Source organism: Panicum hallii, chromosome 4 (assembly GCF_002211085.1).
Source record: "Panicum hallii strain FIL2 chromosome 4, PHallii_v3.1, whole genome shotgun sequence".
Classification (NCBI taxonomy): domain Eukaryota; kingdom Viridiplantae; phylum Streptophyta; class Magnoliopsida; order Poales; family Poaceae; genus Panicum; species Panicum hallii.
Window position 1 is genome coordinate 7,498,047 of NC_038045.1, and position 15,142 is coordinate 7,513,188.

Sequence of the window (15,142 nt, forward strand, 5' to 3'; positions counted from 1 at the left end):
CTATCATCCCGTACATCTCATTTGCGATGTATTGCGATGTAAGGTTGAGATGGGTCTTTTGCACCCCCAGCAAATGACAAGTGTGCTGAGTAACAATTGAGCATTCCCAATAATATTTCCATTTACCCTTACAAGTATGCACCCACCACGGACAGCCCTCCTTCACACATACCACATCATACTTACGAGATTTGCACTCGATTGTTTTGAACTCTCGCATAAGAGAGAGAAACCAACACTTAACAGCTTCCTTCACCTCATCAATTGAGTGGTACCTCGCACCCTGGACAACTTCGTTCTCCCTGCAATCCGAAGGCACGCTAGATCCCTCATCTACGACAAGATGACTGAAGTCGCTGCTTACCTATTCTTCAGGCACATCCTCATCATCATCGGATGAATCGGCATTCATTGCTTCATCCAATTCACGTTCTTCATCTTGCAGCTGTTCAACAATAAAGGATATATTCTCCCCCTCATCAGCCACGCATTGAGGTGCTGCGGTGCCACCTGACTCAATGTTTGGCTCCTCAACTTGTTCATAATACTTTCATCCTCCGGAGCAGTTTCAATGTTTATCAAAGGGTTCTGTTGCACACTGACAAGGAGTACCAGTAGCCATTGCCAATGACTTGCATTTTGCAGATAAGTTAACCAGTTCTCGTTGCTTGCAAGTGGCATCAGCTCCCAGATCAAAGCGTGAGTGGTACGATTTATGACGCACTGAACACTCACAGTGTGTATCTCCTGATTAATCCTTAATCCCCTCATTAACCAGTTGCATAGCGATTCAAATATCCTCTCGTGCGGTTTGGTAATTCCTCTGACCGCACAGTTGAATTCACTTAAATCTATCTCATTCGGCCCATAAATTACATTTCCTTCTCCGTAATATATACTGAAATACCCTTCTCGGAAGACATATATGTCAATCATTAATAAACTAGTTATACTATATATTAATACACAACGACCCTAAGTTTCAGCGATTCCCAGATTATATTTTTCAGATTCTAAAATATTCAGAATATAAATTATACTAAAAATAATTAAAAATACTAAAAACTATTCAAAACATAACTACCCTAAGAAATATTTCCTAGATTATAATTATTTTCAAGTAATTATACGACTAGAATGAGAATATACCTCCAAATCGACATGTGAACAGGGCTTCGCCGCTTCCTCTTCTCTCTTCCTCTCCTTCCTTTCTTTTTTTTCTGATTTTTGCTGAATAAAATAGAAATTTAGGGGCAGGTGGGGGACCTCCCGCCCGCCCAACGGGCGGGATGCCCCTCGGCACCACCTCCCGCCCTTTGGATGGGCGGGACGCCCCCGCAGGGACCTCTTCGCGAATAAGACAACTTTCTTATTCGCGAAGAGGTCCTCGGGAAACCTCCCGCCAGATGGGAGGGCGGGAGGTCCCCGGCCCCACGCCTCCCGCCCGATCAACGGGCGGGAGGTAGGGCTGGAAACGAGCCGAGCCGAGCCAGGCTCGGCTCGGCTCGCCTTGGCTCGGTCATCTAGCGAGCCGAGCCTGGCTCGGCTCGGTAATTTCACGAGCTGGTGGAAGAGGCTCGGCTCGGCTCGTTATCGGCTCGCGAGCCGGCTCGAGCCAGCTCGCGAGCCACAACTTTTATTGCATCACAGATTCACAGATCAAGACATCAAGTGTTTAACAGCAAGAAAAAAAATGCATAAAGGGCATCATAAGTTCATAACAGGCAACAGCTACACGCAGGTAGCAGACAACCATTTTTCCTTTCCAAAAATAAATAAAGAGATCCAAAATAAAGTCCTCCAATGCTCCAAAAGAATCTGGCACTGTCCATTCTCCATTGAGGCCTCACAGCAGCAACTAGCAAGGACTAAACCTGAAATAAAACATGTCTTCATTAGTACCAAATCATTGTTGATGAATGGAATCTGTAGCAGCAAAGATGACAATATAGATGACAGTAAAGATGACCTGCCAGTTGCTCGCTACCCAGCTTCTTGGAAATGTAATATTTTCTACGTCATCCTCATCATCTTGTTCCTGAAAAATAAAAAGAGCAATTAAACTTCGATAACACAGAGTCCAGCACTCCAGCTAGAGCAATTAGTAAAAGAATAACATACCACATGTGTAAAACTTCCATCATGTGCACCTCGAATCCAGCTAGACGAGCATACCAATGCCTCCACCATAGAAGAGCTTAGAGAACTATGAAAATCATCTAGAGTTCTACCACCAGTGCTAAATGTAGACTCTGCAGACACTGAGGTTGCTGGTATAGTTAAAAACTTCTTTGCCATCTTTGAGACCACTGGGAATCTATGTGAATTAACCTTCCACCAAGTCAACAAATCAAACTCCTTGTCTGATAAACTCACGTTTGTCTCATCCAAGTAGATGAGCAACTCACTCTTTGATGGGTTAGCTTCAGTAGATGATAAATATGACTGAAATTCAGAAGAGGCAGAAGGCAAACTGCAGGATCTGTCAATCGTCACAGATGACGAACCACTAGACTTGGTTTCAGCAGCTTTCTTCTCTCTATGTTTCAACTCAAATTCTGCATACAACTTGTCTAACTCACCTCGGACTTCACCTATCTTAATCTGAACTTGACCCCCATCAAATATCTTACCAAAGCACCATTCGATATATCTCATCTTGTACCTCGGGTCTAGGATAGTAGCAATCACCATAACATTGTTCTTTTCTTCCCAATACTTACTGAATTTCTCCATCATAGCAGTGCCCATGTTCCTCATAATTAAACTATTGGAAACCATGCTGCCCTCAATGCAATTTTCACATCGACAATGTGAGGATAGAAAAGGTTGGCGGTGGGATATAAAGAAGCTGACAATGCAGTGGTTACTTTAGCTAAAGAGGCAAGAATTGGTTCAATTGCAACAAACAAATCCCATTCTGGAGATGAAGGTTCCCACTTATATTTAAATCTTGATCAGCATATGTTTTAATGGCTTCTTTGTAAGCTAAAGCAGTATGCACCATCTTGTATGTTGAACTCCACCTTGTTGACACATCAAGACTCAACCCTTCTCCAATTTGCAATGCAAGAGATCTACAAATCTCTACAAAAGTATGCATGCGAGCTGGTGATTTCTTAAGGTACTTCACAGTTAACCTAAGGTTGCTTATTAAAGAAGCAAGCACAGCAACCCCATCATTGACAACCAAGTTGATAATGTGTGCACAACAACGGACATGGAAATATTTTGAATCAAAGGCATAGCCCTGTCTAGCTGTTAACCTAGACCTCAGCACACGGACACAGCACCATCATTGTTTGAGGCATTATCTAGGGTGATAGAAACAATCTTGTCCTCAATTTTCCATGCAGTAATACAGTCATATGCAGCTTGTCCAATCACTGCTCCTTTGTGTGGAGGGTCCAACTCAAAAAAATTCAGCACACGGCATTGCATTTTCCAATCACTATCTATGTAGTGTGCAACCAAACACATATATGTGACAATGTTTGATTAGATGTCCACAAATCAGTGGTTAAGGCAATAAAATCAACATCTTTCAGGACCTTTGCTAGTGATACTTTTTCAGTATCAAACACCTTCAAGCATTCAGCTCTTATGGTCTTTCGACCAATAAACTCATATGAAGGATTCAAATACCTCATCACAATGTTAAACCATGTGTGCTCAACCATCCTAAATGGATACTCATGAACTATAATCATCTTGGCAATTAATTTTTTAACTTGCTCATGATTATAATCTTGAGGAGATGAGATAGTAGGGAGACCAGTTTCACCTGCCTTTGAAGGAGCAAAGTTCAAAAGAGTTTGGTCTAGCTTCTTTTCCACCGCCTTCAAATACGCTGTACAATTCTTCATATGCCTCGACAATGTCGTTGTTGTTGACCCTGGTGTGTAAGCATAATCCTTCTTGCAGTACCTGCACTTTGCCTTTGATAACATCTTCCCTTCCTCATATGGATCTGGCACCTGCAGTGCATCAAAGACATTCCAAACTTTGGATGTCTTCCTGTTGACTCTTTCTGTTTTAACTTTTATCTTTACCCCTCTGCGTCTTTTCTTCCCTCTTTTTCTACCTCCACCATCATCATCAGATTCAACAATTGTGACACGGTCACTCCCACCTAGCACTGTCAGCTCATCCTCAGACATATTGTCATTCTTGAATTACTTTCTGAATCAGTTCCATCATTTGCATTTGCACTCCCTTCCTTTTGTTGCACAACAGATTCCATCACTTAGCGAGCTACAATCAAGAAGAAATAATTGAGTTTCATTGAATCATATATTTACAGCCTATAATCGGTTCATCATTTAGCCCACCCCCACATTCTACAGTAAAGAAGCAGATCGGTAATAGAGTAAAGAGTAATACCTAGAGGCGGACGGAGTGGGAGCAGCGGCGGTAGCAGCTTGGCGGCGGACGGAGGAACCGGGGAGCGGGGAACTGGAGTGGAGGGCGAGCGCGTGCAGCAGCGGCTGCGCTGCGCGGCGCGGCGGCGCCTGCGCTGCGCGCCTGGGCGGCTGGGCCTGGGCGGCGGCGCCTGCGCTGCGTGGCTGCGCGGCGCGGCGGCGCTTGCACGCCTGGGCGACGGCGCCGGCGCCTGCGCGGCGCGGCGCGGCCCCTCTGGTCTGCGGTCTGCGGATGGGGTGGCCGGCGGCAGGCCGGGTGGGATTGGGAAATGGGAAGGGGAGTTAGGGTTTAGGCGTTTAGCTAATGCCTAATGGGCTTTGACCTTTTGGGCTGGCTGCTGGGTTGGGCATTTGGAGGTTTGGCCTCAGCTCGCGAGCCGGAGCGAGCCGGCTCGGCTCGGCTCGGCGTTTTTGCGAGCCCAGAAAAGAGGCGCGAGCCTGGAACGAGCCGAGCCGAGCCGCTCCGAGCCCGAGCCGAGCTTCGAGCCGCGAGCTTTTTTTCAAGCCCTAGCGGGAGGTACCTATTTTTCCAATTTTTTCCAACCGGCACCCCTTTTCCGAATTTTTTTTAATCCCTTTTTTTAAAAAAACTCGTTCAATTTGGTCATACAGTCTGAAACATCCCCAAGCCTGACCCAAAACGCTTCTTGGGCCTCCCAGGCCGCGACCATTGAGGTCTCACTGAGGCCGCCTGGGCTCAATGCAAGCCTGGCCCAAGCCTGTAAATTAAAATTTAATTTCTTCAGAGAGAACGCACTCGTTATTATCTAGAACAAACGGTAAGTTTTCCCCATAAGTTTTCAGCATTACATGCCATGATTTGGTTTGAGGCTCTTCCAAACGGCCAAACAATGACCTGTTCCCCGGTTCAGCTGAAAGTCATCCTGTCCGGATTCAGGGCACACAGATTTAGACTCCGTGCAACTTTTTCTCACACTGACATTTTTTTTGAAAAACCTTATTGTTTCTGAAAAGATCACAATTGACTTGGATTAAACTTCCAAGCACACATTGTTTTTCCTACATTGATTTTCCTTTTGGTGCATGAATGGTGAGTGGAGTAGTATATCAGTGTCGAATTTGTTTTTATCAGAAAACGAGGAAATCTTGTGATGGCCACCACTAATTGGCAGTGATTATATTTATCTAAACATGAACTGCGTTGACAAATCTCGAGCTCTGATCTGGTCTTACACAAGTAGGCCGCAACATCCATGCTCCCCAATCTATAACAATATCTCTTCGGTTACTTAATACTGCCGTCTCGACTTCTCATCTCTGCTGCGACTAAGCTGATTGAATTAACTGAAAATTCTACTCTGCATTGCTTATTTTCGGGCCACCCATTGGCTGTTATATATGTCAACAATGTTATCATATGTTTATCAACTTCAGAAACTAAAAACTATCTGCCAAAAAACAAGATAGTATATCTGACATCTAAATGGATAGGTACGGTATTGCCTATCCTATTTCATAGTATAGACTGGGTTATATAGAAAACAATGTTGGTTAACGCGGTTGAAGTTGTACTATTTCTGCAAAGTTAAAAGTAGTTACTGCTTGTCATGAATGATGAAAGGTGAAACTTTAATTTTAAATGGATGTTAGGATGTGTGACAATTATTCTTTAGGAAGTGTTTCCTATCAATTAGTATAATTGATGCAACGGTATGAACAATATGATAAAATGATTATACAGAATCTTAATGATCTCTCTCTCTCTCTCTCTCATCTCCCCCCCCCTTTCATTCTACCAAGGTAATAATAAAAAAATATTGTTAATTCTAAGTCTTAAACCGACATTATATTCTAGATTGTTTATTATCTAAGGAAAACCATAAATAATTTACTTGTGATAGAACATTGAAGCTTTGGTAATAAACAATTCCTGCTGTTCAGACTTTCCAAACAAATTGACGAGGACACTCGGTTTGAAACCATCAAATGGCTGACAATTAGTACCATGAACTAAGCTTAATGGTATCCCATGAAACTTTTCTCCAAACTTCCAAACAACCATTTTCTATATGTATCTCGTCTCATAAGATATGTACTTTGACCTGTGTACGTGCCCTCTTAATTAGTTTTGGGCCTGCAAAAGTCAAGGATGTTTCATGATTTTGTATTGACCAATCATCATTGAGGGTCTTCTGAAGAGTCAAACTAAGGGCCGGTGACCAAGTTTTATTTTTCGGGATCTGTCTTTTCCGGCAGGAAGTCAGCCACTCATGTTGCATTTTTCAAAGCTAATACTAACTGAAACACTTACTCTCAACTATAAATGTGTCTTCTATTGATGACCTTAGCACACACACAAGATCTCTCTCATGCAATCAGCAAACTCAAGCTGCCCAGCTTCATTCCATCCCTGCCCTTTCTAACAACAACATGCCTAGGGCTTGTCTAGCGACATTTGTCATGGTCACCAGCTTCCTCTCCACCATAAACCATTTCCATATGGTAGCTACCGCTGGCCTAGCAGATGATGGTATCCTCCTCACCCCAGACATCGTGTCAAGAATCCACACCGACCATGATTCGATCGCCAGGGCGTCGTCAGACTTTGGCCACATTGTGGAAGCCATCCCGAATGGGGTATTCCATCCCACCTCACCCGCCGACATCGTCGCCCTAATCCGGCTCTCAATCTCTCAGCCGAAGCCCTTCGCCGTGGCGCCCCGCGGGCAAGGTCACTCCGCAAGAGGGCAGGCCCTTGCCCCGGGTGGCATTGTCATCGACATGCGCTCGATGCGGCGTGGTGACCATGTGAGCATGTCGTCCGAGCAGTTGTGGGCGGACGTTGGCGGGGAGCAGCTGTGGATTGACGTCCTGCACGCCACGCTCGAGCATGGCCTCGCACCCCGCATATGGACCGACTATCTCCGCATCACGGTCGGCGGCACGCTCTCCAACGGCGGCATCGGCGGGCAGGCGTTCCGGCACGGGCCGCAGATCTCCAGCGTGCACGAGCTTGACGTGGTGACAGGTACAAGTCTTGCTGGTCATGTATGCATCGTCTGACTGCTGACCAGTGCACAACTTGTTTATCGGTTTCACCTATTTGTTCGTCAACCAGTCTCGACGAGAAGAATTCACAAGAATTAACTAATGAACACAAGCCATGTTCGTTGCAGGCATGGGTGAAATGATCACCTGCTCTCCGGACAAGGACTCCGACCTGTTCTTTGCAGCCTTGGGCGGGTTGGGTCAGTTTGGGGTCATAACCCGGGCCCGCATCGCGCTTGAACCCGCTCCCAAACGGGTTCTTTGGGTCCGGGTCGCCTACGCCGATGTTGAATCATTCACCAGCGATCAGGAGCTGCTCATATCGAAACCGGCGTCCAGCGGATCCGGTTTCGACTACGTTGAGGGCCAAGTCCAGATGAACCGGACCCTCACCGAGGGCCGAAGGTCGTCCTCGTTCTTCTCAGCCTCAGAACTTGATCAGCTTGCGAAGCTAGTCCTCGACACCGGCTCCACTGCAATCTACTACATCGAGGGTGCAGTGTACTACAACGATGACACTGCCTCCTCTGTGAACCAGGTACAAGTTCACAACCGGCCGGTTTCATAAAAGACTCGTCAACCCGTTAGAGTTCAAGCACACACGTCGTAAACTTCATTTGTTTTTTTTTTTGCAGAAACTTGAAAGGCTACTGGAGGAGCTAAACTTTGTGCCGGGGTTCGCATTCGTCAGGGACGTGTCGTATGTGGAGTTCCTTGACCGGGTTGGCCGCGAGGAGCAGAAGCTGCGGGCGGCCGGCGTCTGGGACGTGCCGCACCCGTGGCTCAACCTCTTCGTCCCCAGGTCGCGCATCCTCGACTTCGACGCCGGCGTGTTCAGGGGCATCCTCAGGGACGCCAAGCCCGCCGGCCTCGTTCTCATGTACCCCATGAACAGGGACCGGTGGGACGACAGGATGACGACGGCGACGCCGGGCGGCGAGGACGTGTTCTACGCCGTCGGGCTGCTCAGGTCGGCCGTGGCCGCCGGCGACCTCGAGCGGCTGGAGAGGGAGAACGCGGCGGTGCTGGCGTTCTGCGACCGGGAGGGCGTCGGGTGCAGGCAGTACCTGCCGCACCACGCGTCGCGGGACGGCTGGAGGCGGCACTTCGGCGAGAAATGGGGCAGGCTCGCCGCGCTGAAGCGCAGGTACGACCCGCGGGGGATCCTGTCGCCGGGGCAGGGGATCTTCCCCGCCGCCGGCTCTGATTCTCTGTAGAAGATAATCGTTTCGTGACCTGCAAGTAGGAAACGGAGATGCTTGCACGTATGGTCAGTTCTTGGCAACCTGCGTGCATGTTGGGGGCGGCTGATTCGGAGGAAAGCCGTCGTGGCAGTTCATTGATTTGTTTATGTAGTTTGTTTGATTTTCTTGTGTCAAAAGTAGGGGCCCATAGGAAATTTGTGACAGTTTATTTTCTTGTGTCAAATCCGGAGAAGCAACAAGTTCTATTTGTGATAGTATATTCTTTCTTTTTTTTTTGGATCGTTCTGTATGGGGTCAATACTCAATACAAGGCATCTTCAAAGAACATGTAAGCATTGCACCAAGTCAACTACTGTGCTTCGAAGAAGCACTTTAGTTATGTTGACTGTTGAGCTGTTGACCTTGCTCTGTTTATACAAGTTTTATGCATGTACTGAGTTTAGGCTTGTACGGAAGCTTTGCTCTAAAGCTCGGGACTTGTGGTTTCGAATTGCACAAGGATATAATATTTTGTTCCTGAAGTTTTATATCAATCCAAGATTTCTTTCTTTTTTTTAAGTTGTCTTACCAGATATCATGCATTGTGTGCCAAACCTACATGGCAATCATAAAGTGTGGCAAGAGGCAAACAAGAAGGCGACAAAAGCACGAGAAATGAGTTCAACGGAATCACAATATACTTTGGGTGGACCATTTGGAAAAGAAGACTCTAAATTTAGAATTTCCAAAAGCAAATTCTTCCTAACAAAATAAATTATTAAAATCAAGGACAACATCGAGCAAAGGATGAATCAGTTCGAGATTGGCAAGCTGAGGAAAGCACCCCTAGCTGGACATGGTAGTGTCCATGATAACTCTGTTTTGACATACATTGTTTTGTTTCATTGCTCTTTCTGTTGCCAGATGTTGGACTTGTCAATCCTTTTGTAAAACCCTTTTAAACTCTTGTTGCTCTCCTAGATAAAATCAGATAAGACAATTCGGGTCCACGGGACTATGCACATGGCCTACATCTTATAGGATAAGGGGTCTACACCAGTCGTAACTACTCGTAGCGTAGTAGAACTATTCATACAGTAGTGAAACTAGTCGGAGATGGTAGGAAACTACCCGAAAAGTACTTGGGTAGGATTCCAGGGCTCGTATCCGACTAAGACTTCCATGCAGTCTTGTCCCCCCAGATTATATAAGGGCGGATAGGGACACTCTCCAAGCATCAGATCACCTGATTATCACCTAAGATAATACAAACCATACAAGATGTAGTGTATTACACTCTCGGCGGCCTGAACCTATCTAAACTTCCTTGCATTTTGAGTTTCTGATCTCGGTGAGACCCTACCTACAAACTCACCACCTCGAGGGTATCCCTCAGTGGGCGTGGCGGTAAAACACCGACAGCTGGCGCGCCAGGTAGAGGTGTTCATCAAGCATCTCTCGGAGAACTCGATGGCATCTCTCAACTTCACCAGCACCGTGCTCGATGAGAGCACAACTTTCATCTTTGGCTTCTGGATCTGCGTTGCCAACGGCTTGGGTGGCTTCAACAGCTACCTAGCCGACTCTAGGAAGCCGGAGGCCTCCACAACAACTCGGCGCAGCGACCTCGACGAGTTGCTACTCCCCGATCTAGTTCGGCAGATCGAAAAGATATCCGTTTTCGATGCGACTTCAACTCATGCTGCACCAGAACTAGTCGGATTGGACTCAAACCGATCTAGGGAGACTACACAATCCGAGTCCCTCTCCGACTTGGAGGAGGACTTAGATCGTTTGCTCAAGCTCGAGGACGCGGTAGCCAATGCCTGTCGGGGGCCCCGTTTTCAACAACTACTTGGACTCCAATGAAGAGTACTCGTCGACTAGTACTACACCTCCAAGTCAGAGCTGAGGAGGACTCGAGGGTGAGGGAGCCACCGCTTGTCAGGATGCCCCCGCTCTCGACAACCGCTCTCGACAACCACTCGCAACCTGATGACCACCCCGAATTCTTTTCGGATAGTCACCTGAGTTTGACCATAACATCTACGCCGCAAGGCCGTTTTGTGTACTGGAAGGGCTTAGAGCCCTCTGAACTACTCGAATACGACTCCCACCTTGTGGCCTTCATCTAGGAACTGCCCTTCCAGGAGGGCAAACTTCTCTCTCCCATCTCTGAAGAGCGAGAGGGTAGCACAGAGCTACTCGAGTACAGTCACACGGCTGGCAAGTCGCCGGATCGTCAAGTTTAGGTAGCTTCCCTTCACAACGCGGATGATGACGAGCCAGGTCCCGAGTACGACGACGAACTACTCGCTGATGTGTCTGCCGACGGGCATACGGCGGATGCTCCCAGGATGAGAACAAGGAGCACAGAAGGATCCAGTGGCTGAAGAAGGCCAAGCGCGCGCAGTGCAGGTAGAACGTGGAAAACCGCGCTCGCAACCCAATGCACCAAATGAACCTCGACAACACTTTTGCAACAGCTACGGATCGGGAGTACCGTACACCGATTGGCACCATCGCAGAAGCAGCGCTCCTAGCTCAACAATTACCACCCACCCCCAGACACAAAGGCTGCAGTATCTAACCTAGCGCGTGCTCGTACAACTCGATGGGCAACATCCAGTGTCCTCCACTCGGAACATGCCCTCGAGATCTGAGCACCATGGTGACACTATGCAGATTAGCCGCACCCCTAGAGGAGGCCCCAAGTACTGGAGGAACGATAATCGCCAGCGCATCCAGGGCCAGCAGTCCGCGCGTGGCAACGTCAAACAAGAGGTACAACAATCCACTCGCCCACCTCGCAACCGGCGCGACACAAGGCCTCAAGGCGAAGCTCCACCGGAGGCCAGCCTCCACGACGCTCCCACGATTGATCTTAGAAAGAAGATCAATGATGGCCACGCGCGCGGCGCATCATCAAGGCAAGAAGAAGGGACCGTCCCGATAGGTACCACGATGATGACGATAACTATCGCTTCCCCGCCTTCACCTCCAACATCACTGAGAAATAATACCCTAAGGATTTTAAACCAGTCGGGACGTCCCGATAGGTACCACGATGATGACGATAATGATCGCTTCCCCGCCTTCACCTCCAACATCACTGAGAAATAATACCCTAAGGATTTTAAACCAGTCGGGATCCCCAAGTATGACGGCAAGCAAGACCCGAGCCAATGGATTCGATGCTAGTCCATTGCCGTCGAGGTCTACGGGGGATCCAACTCCATCAAGGCACTCTATTTCCTGGTGGCCTTGGAATCCGCGCCCCTCACTTGGCTTGAAAGTATCAAACCAAACTCCATCGACTCCTGAGAGGATCTCAAGCGGGCCTTTTCATCGACAACTTCCACGAATCCATGATCAGAGTAGGCACTCGCCACGATCTGTCCCAGGTCAAACATGAGATGAACGAGACCCTGAGGTCTTACACCCGGCGTTTTTTCGAGATGCGAGCCACCATCGCCAACATCACCGACGAGAACGTCATCTGCTGCTTCCAGAACAGCCTCTTCTCGAAGCACACGTACTACGACTTCGGACGCAACCGCCCGACTACTACCGTGGAACTACACGACATGATGGCATGGTGGGCCGATCAGGAGGACGAGGAGAACGACTGCTTCCCTAAGCGCAACAACGACAAGTAGGGCAGCAACAACAACCACTTCGACAAGGGCCACTGTTGAGCACAATCCGCGAGGCAAGAAGCTAGGGAGCAATCAAGCTCAATTCGAAAAAATCCTGCACAAATGTTGCCCGATGCACCTGAAGGCCCAGCACACGCTCTTCGAGTGCATCAGCCTCCGCAAGTCACTCAACGCCTCACTCCTCCCTCCAGACGGAAAGTGGAAGGATGAGGACGACGACGAGGGTGACAAGTCGGGGGCTCAAGATTTCCAAGACCCGAAGAATGTTGTCAAAGTTATCTTCGGTGGAGATGACGGCTTCCCCTCCAAGCGCGTGCAGAAGCTGACCCTGCGTGAAATCCTCTCTATAGAGCCGGGCATAAAAAGCCTCTGAGATACAGCGAGGTCCCGATCTCCTTTTCCAGGAATAATCAGTGGATTAGTTTCTCCAAGATGGGAAAATTCCGGCTCGTCCTAGATCCTGTCGTGGTGGGCTCACAGCTGATCCATGCCATCATTTAAAAAAAAACTGTACATCACAACATTTCGGTTGCTTGAATTGAGCGAGATTTTGGGTACGTATGTATATTTTGTGTGAATGCTCAAATTCAAGGTGATAGCTGAGCTCCTCTGTGCGTGTATTATTAGTGTATGTAAAATGATCAAATTCATGGTGGTGAGAAAGCTCTTTTACTTTGGGAAGGGTGGTGTGTTATGATAGAGTTGTGGTTGTTGGGGTTAGAATTGGGGCTTTCGGAGATGACTGGCATGGTAGGAGCTGTCGGTGTAGTGGTAGTAGGGCCTCACTGGTACATGACAGGCAACGAATGATAGTAGCGGTGGATGAGGAAGGAAGCAATTGTGGGTTAGTACCGTCATGGTGGCACCATAGTTTTAAATCGCCGTTTAAGACGTTTAGCGGTAGAACTGCCGTTACGACGTTTAGTGAGCTATAGCCGGCATTTAGCGGGCTATAGCTAGTGTTTAGCGGGCTATAGCCGGCTAAATAGCATAGCGGCTGCCCTTCCTAGTAACTATAGCCGGAAGCTACAGCGGCTATTTAAAACCTTACGTGGCACCGGCAGATTCAGTAGAAGATGGGAGGATACAGGTGAGGCAACGGAGCACATATATAGCTTCCTTTTGCCGTGGTGTTACCTGCGGCGCAAGTAAGATGAAATGAAAGACAATCAACAGTACATCATAGGTTGTGGACGGTTGGATGAACATGGAATTTATACTACACGTCGTCTGAAAACTAAAACTCAGTCAGGCACCTATACAATAAGCAGAAGCACATCCGGAATTAACAATTAACATCATTGTTTTCAAATCTCAAAGGTCTCCTTTTCCACCTAGGACTCCATGGATGTTGCAAGGCTGTACATGAGGCATGAAAAAACTGACAAGACCGTGAAGTGAGTGATGCAGGACACGACGCAAATCACACAAAGAACGCGCAGATAAGAATCCCAAGCAGCGGATAAGGCCATGCAGTACTGCTAACCAATGGAGAAGATGACGATAAGCTCGCTGCTGCTTACCCAGTCACCGCGGTCCATTGGTAGCCGGAACCTTGGATCGCCATCGGTCCGATCGAGCGATCTAATCAGTGGGCGAAGCCATCGCATCCCCAGTACAAAATCTCAGATGGAACAAACAAACCAGCCGCACGGGCGGTGCCGTTCTGCCGGCGGCGTCCCAGTCAGCCGTCCTCCCCCCACGATCGCGACGAGCGGAGGAGACGACGGCGCGCGCGCGTCCACGTCCGCCCGCGCGCGCCCGGACGTGCGGCGCCGCGGCGTCCAGGTCGCCGGGCCGGCGACGCGGAGAAACGCGGCGAGCGAGGTCCACATAAAGAAAAGGAAAAGAAGCCGGCGAAAAATTAAAACCTTTCTGCCTGTGCGCGCGCGGCCACTCATGGCGCCCGCGGGCTCGACGCGACGGGCATCGTCGTCGCGCGGTCGGCGACGTACGCGTCGGTATGGGCTCCGGAGGCATCGAGATCAGAGATGAGCCGCCGGTGGCCACAAGCCGGCAGGCCGGCCGGTGCAAGAGGACATCGCCAGCCTTTTCGGGATCACCGGAAGGGAGGCTTCTAGGTTTCAGGGGATGTGCGTCCTGTCGTGTCAGGCGATCGTGTCCAGAGCTCCGTCAGATATTTCTCTCCAGATTCCTGAGCTGTTGCGACAGCTCGTATCGTCCACCTGCAAATGGGTTAAGCAAATCGAAGGGGAACACAGGCTGCCCATCGTCTGTCTGTCTAGAAAAATGTCAGCAGGCTCGCTTGCTCGTGGTTCAGAATCGTTCAGATAAAAATCTTGGATTGCAAATTCGATTAGATGCGGATCGTCTTGTGTTGGTCGTCTTGTGTGATCTGCTACGACACGAAATGCAAACCATACAAGAACGGCCATGTAAAGATCCTCACCAGCGGATAAGCTGGGAGCGAGAAGCTACTCTATAGATCAAAGAAGATGATAAGTTCACCATGTTTCTCCACTGGTAGCCGAAACCTTCCATCAGTTCGCCGCCGGAGCCATCCGATCAATCGACAACAAAGCCGGAAGCCACCGCGGCAGCCTCCGACGAAGGAACAGATTAATCGGCAGTCAACAATCACGCCACGACACGGTGACGTGCGGAGGACATGACGGCACGATGGGCCCCCGGCGACGGTCGACACCTCTGCCGGCGCGCCCGAACGTGCGGCGCGGCGGCCTCCAGGTCGCCGGCGCGGCGGAGAAATGCAGCTGAGGCCCACGTAAAAAGAGCACGGCGAAAACTGGAGCTCCTACGACGGGCAGCAACAAAAGGATTTCACCGGAGAAGAACGGATTGTCCACGCCGCTCGGCACGTCGCCGGTCTGGAGTCCGGAGGCATCCGGAT

At 48.9% G+C, this 15,142-nt stretch overlaps 1 protein-coding gene across 1 annotated transcript; it reads left to right on the top strand.

Moving 5' to 3' along the window:
* The first annotated feature begins 6,812 nt into the window (after positions 1 to 6,812).
* On the top strand, positions 6,813 to 9,125 carry LOC112889908 (cytokinin dehydrogenase 10-like). Its single transcript, XM_025956704.1, has 3 exons — positions 6,813 to 7,410; positions 7,559 to 7,968; positions 8,066 to 9,125. The coding sequence occupies exons 1-3, from the start codon at positions 6,813 to 6,815 to the stop codon at positions 8,645 to 8,647; spliced, it is 1,590 nt and encodes a 529-aa protein (XP_025812489.1). The 3' UTR covers positions 8,648 to 9,125.
* Positions 9,126 to 15,142: the final 6,017 nt, after the last annotated feature.

Coding starts and splice junctions, on each gene's coding strand:
- LOC112889908 (XM_025956704.1), top strand. CDS start 6,813: ATGCCTAGGGCTTGTCTAGCGACATTTGTCATGGTCACCAGCTTCCTC. Junction 7,411..7,558: donor CGAGCTTGACGTGGTGACAG/GTACAAGTCTTG, acceptor TGTTCGTTGCAG/GCATGGGTGAAATGATCACC. Junction 7,969..8,065: donor CTGCCTCCTCTGTGAACCAG/GTACAAGTTCAC, acceptor TTTTTTTTGCAG/AAACTTGAAAGGCTACTGGA.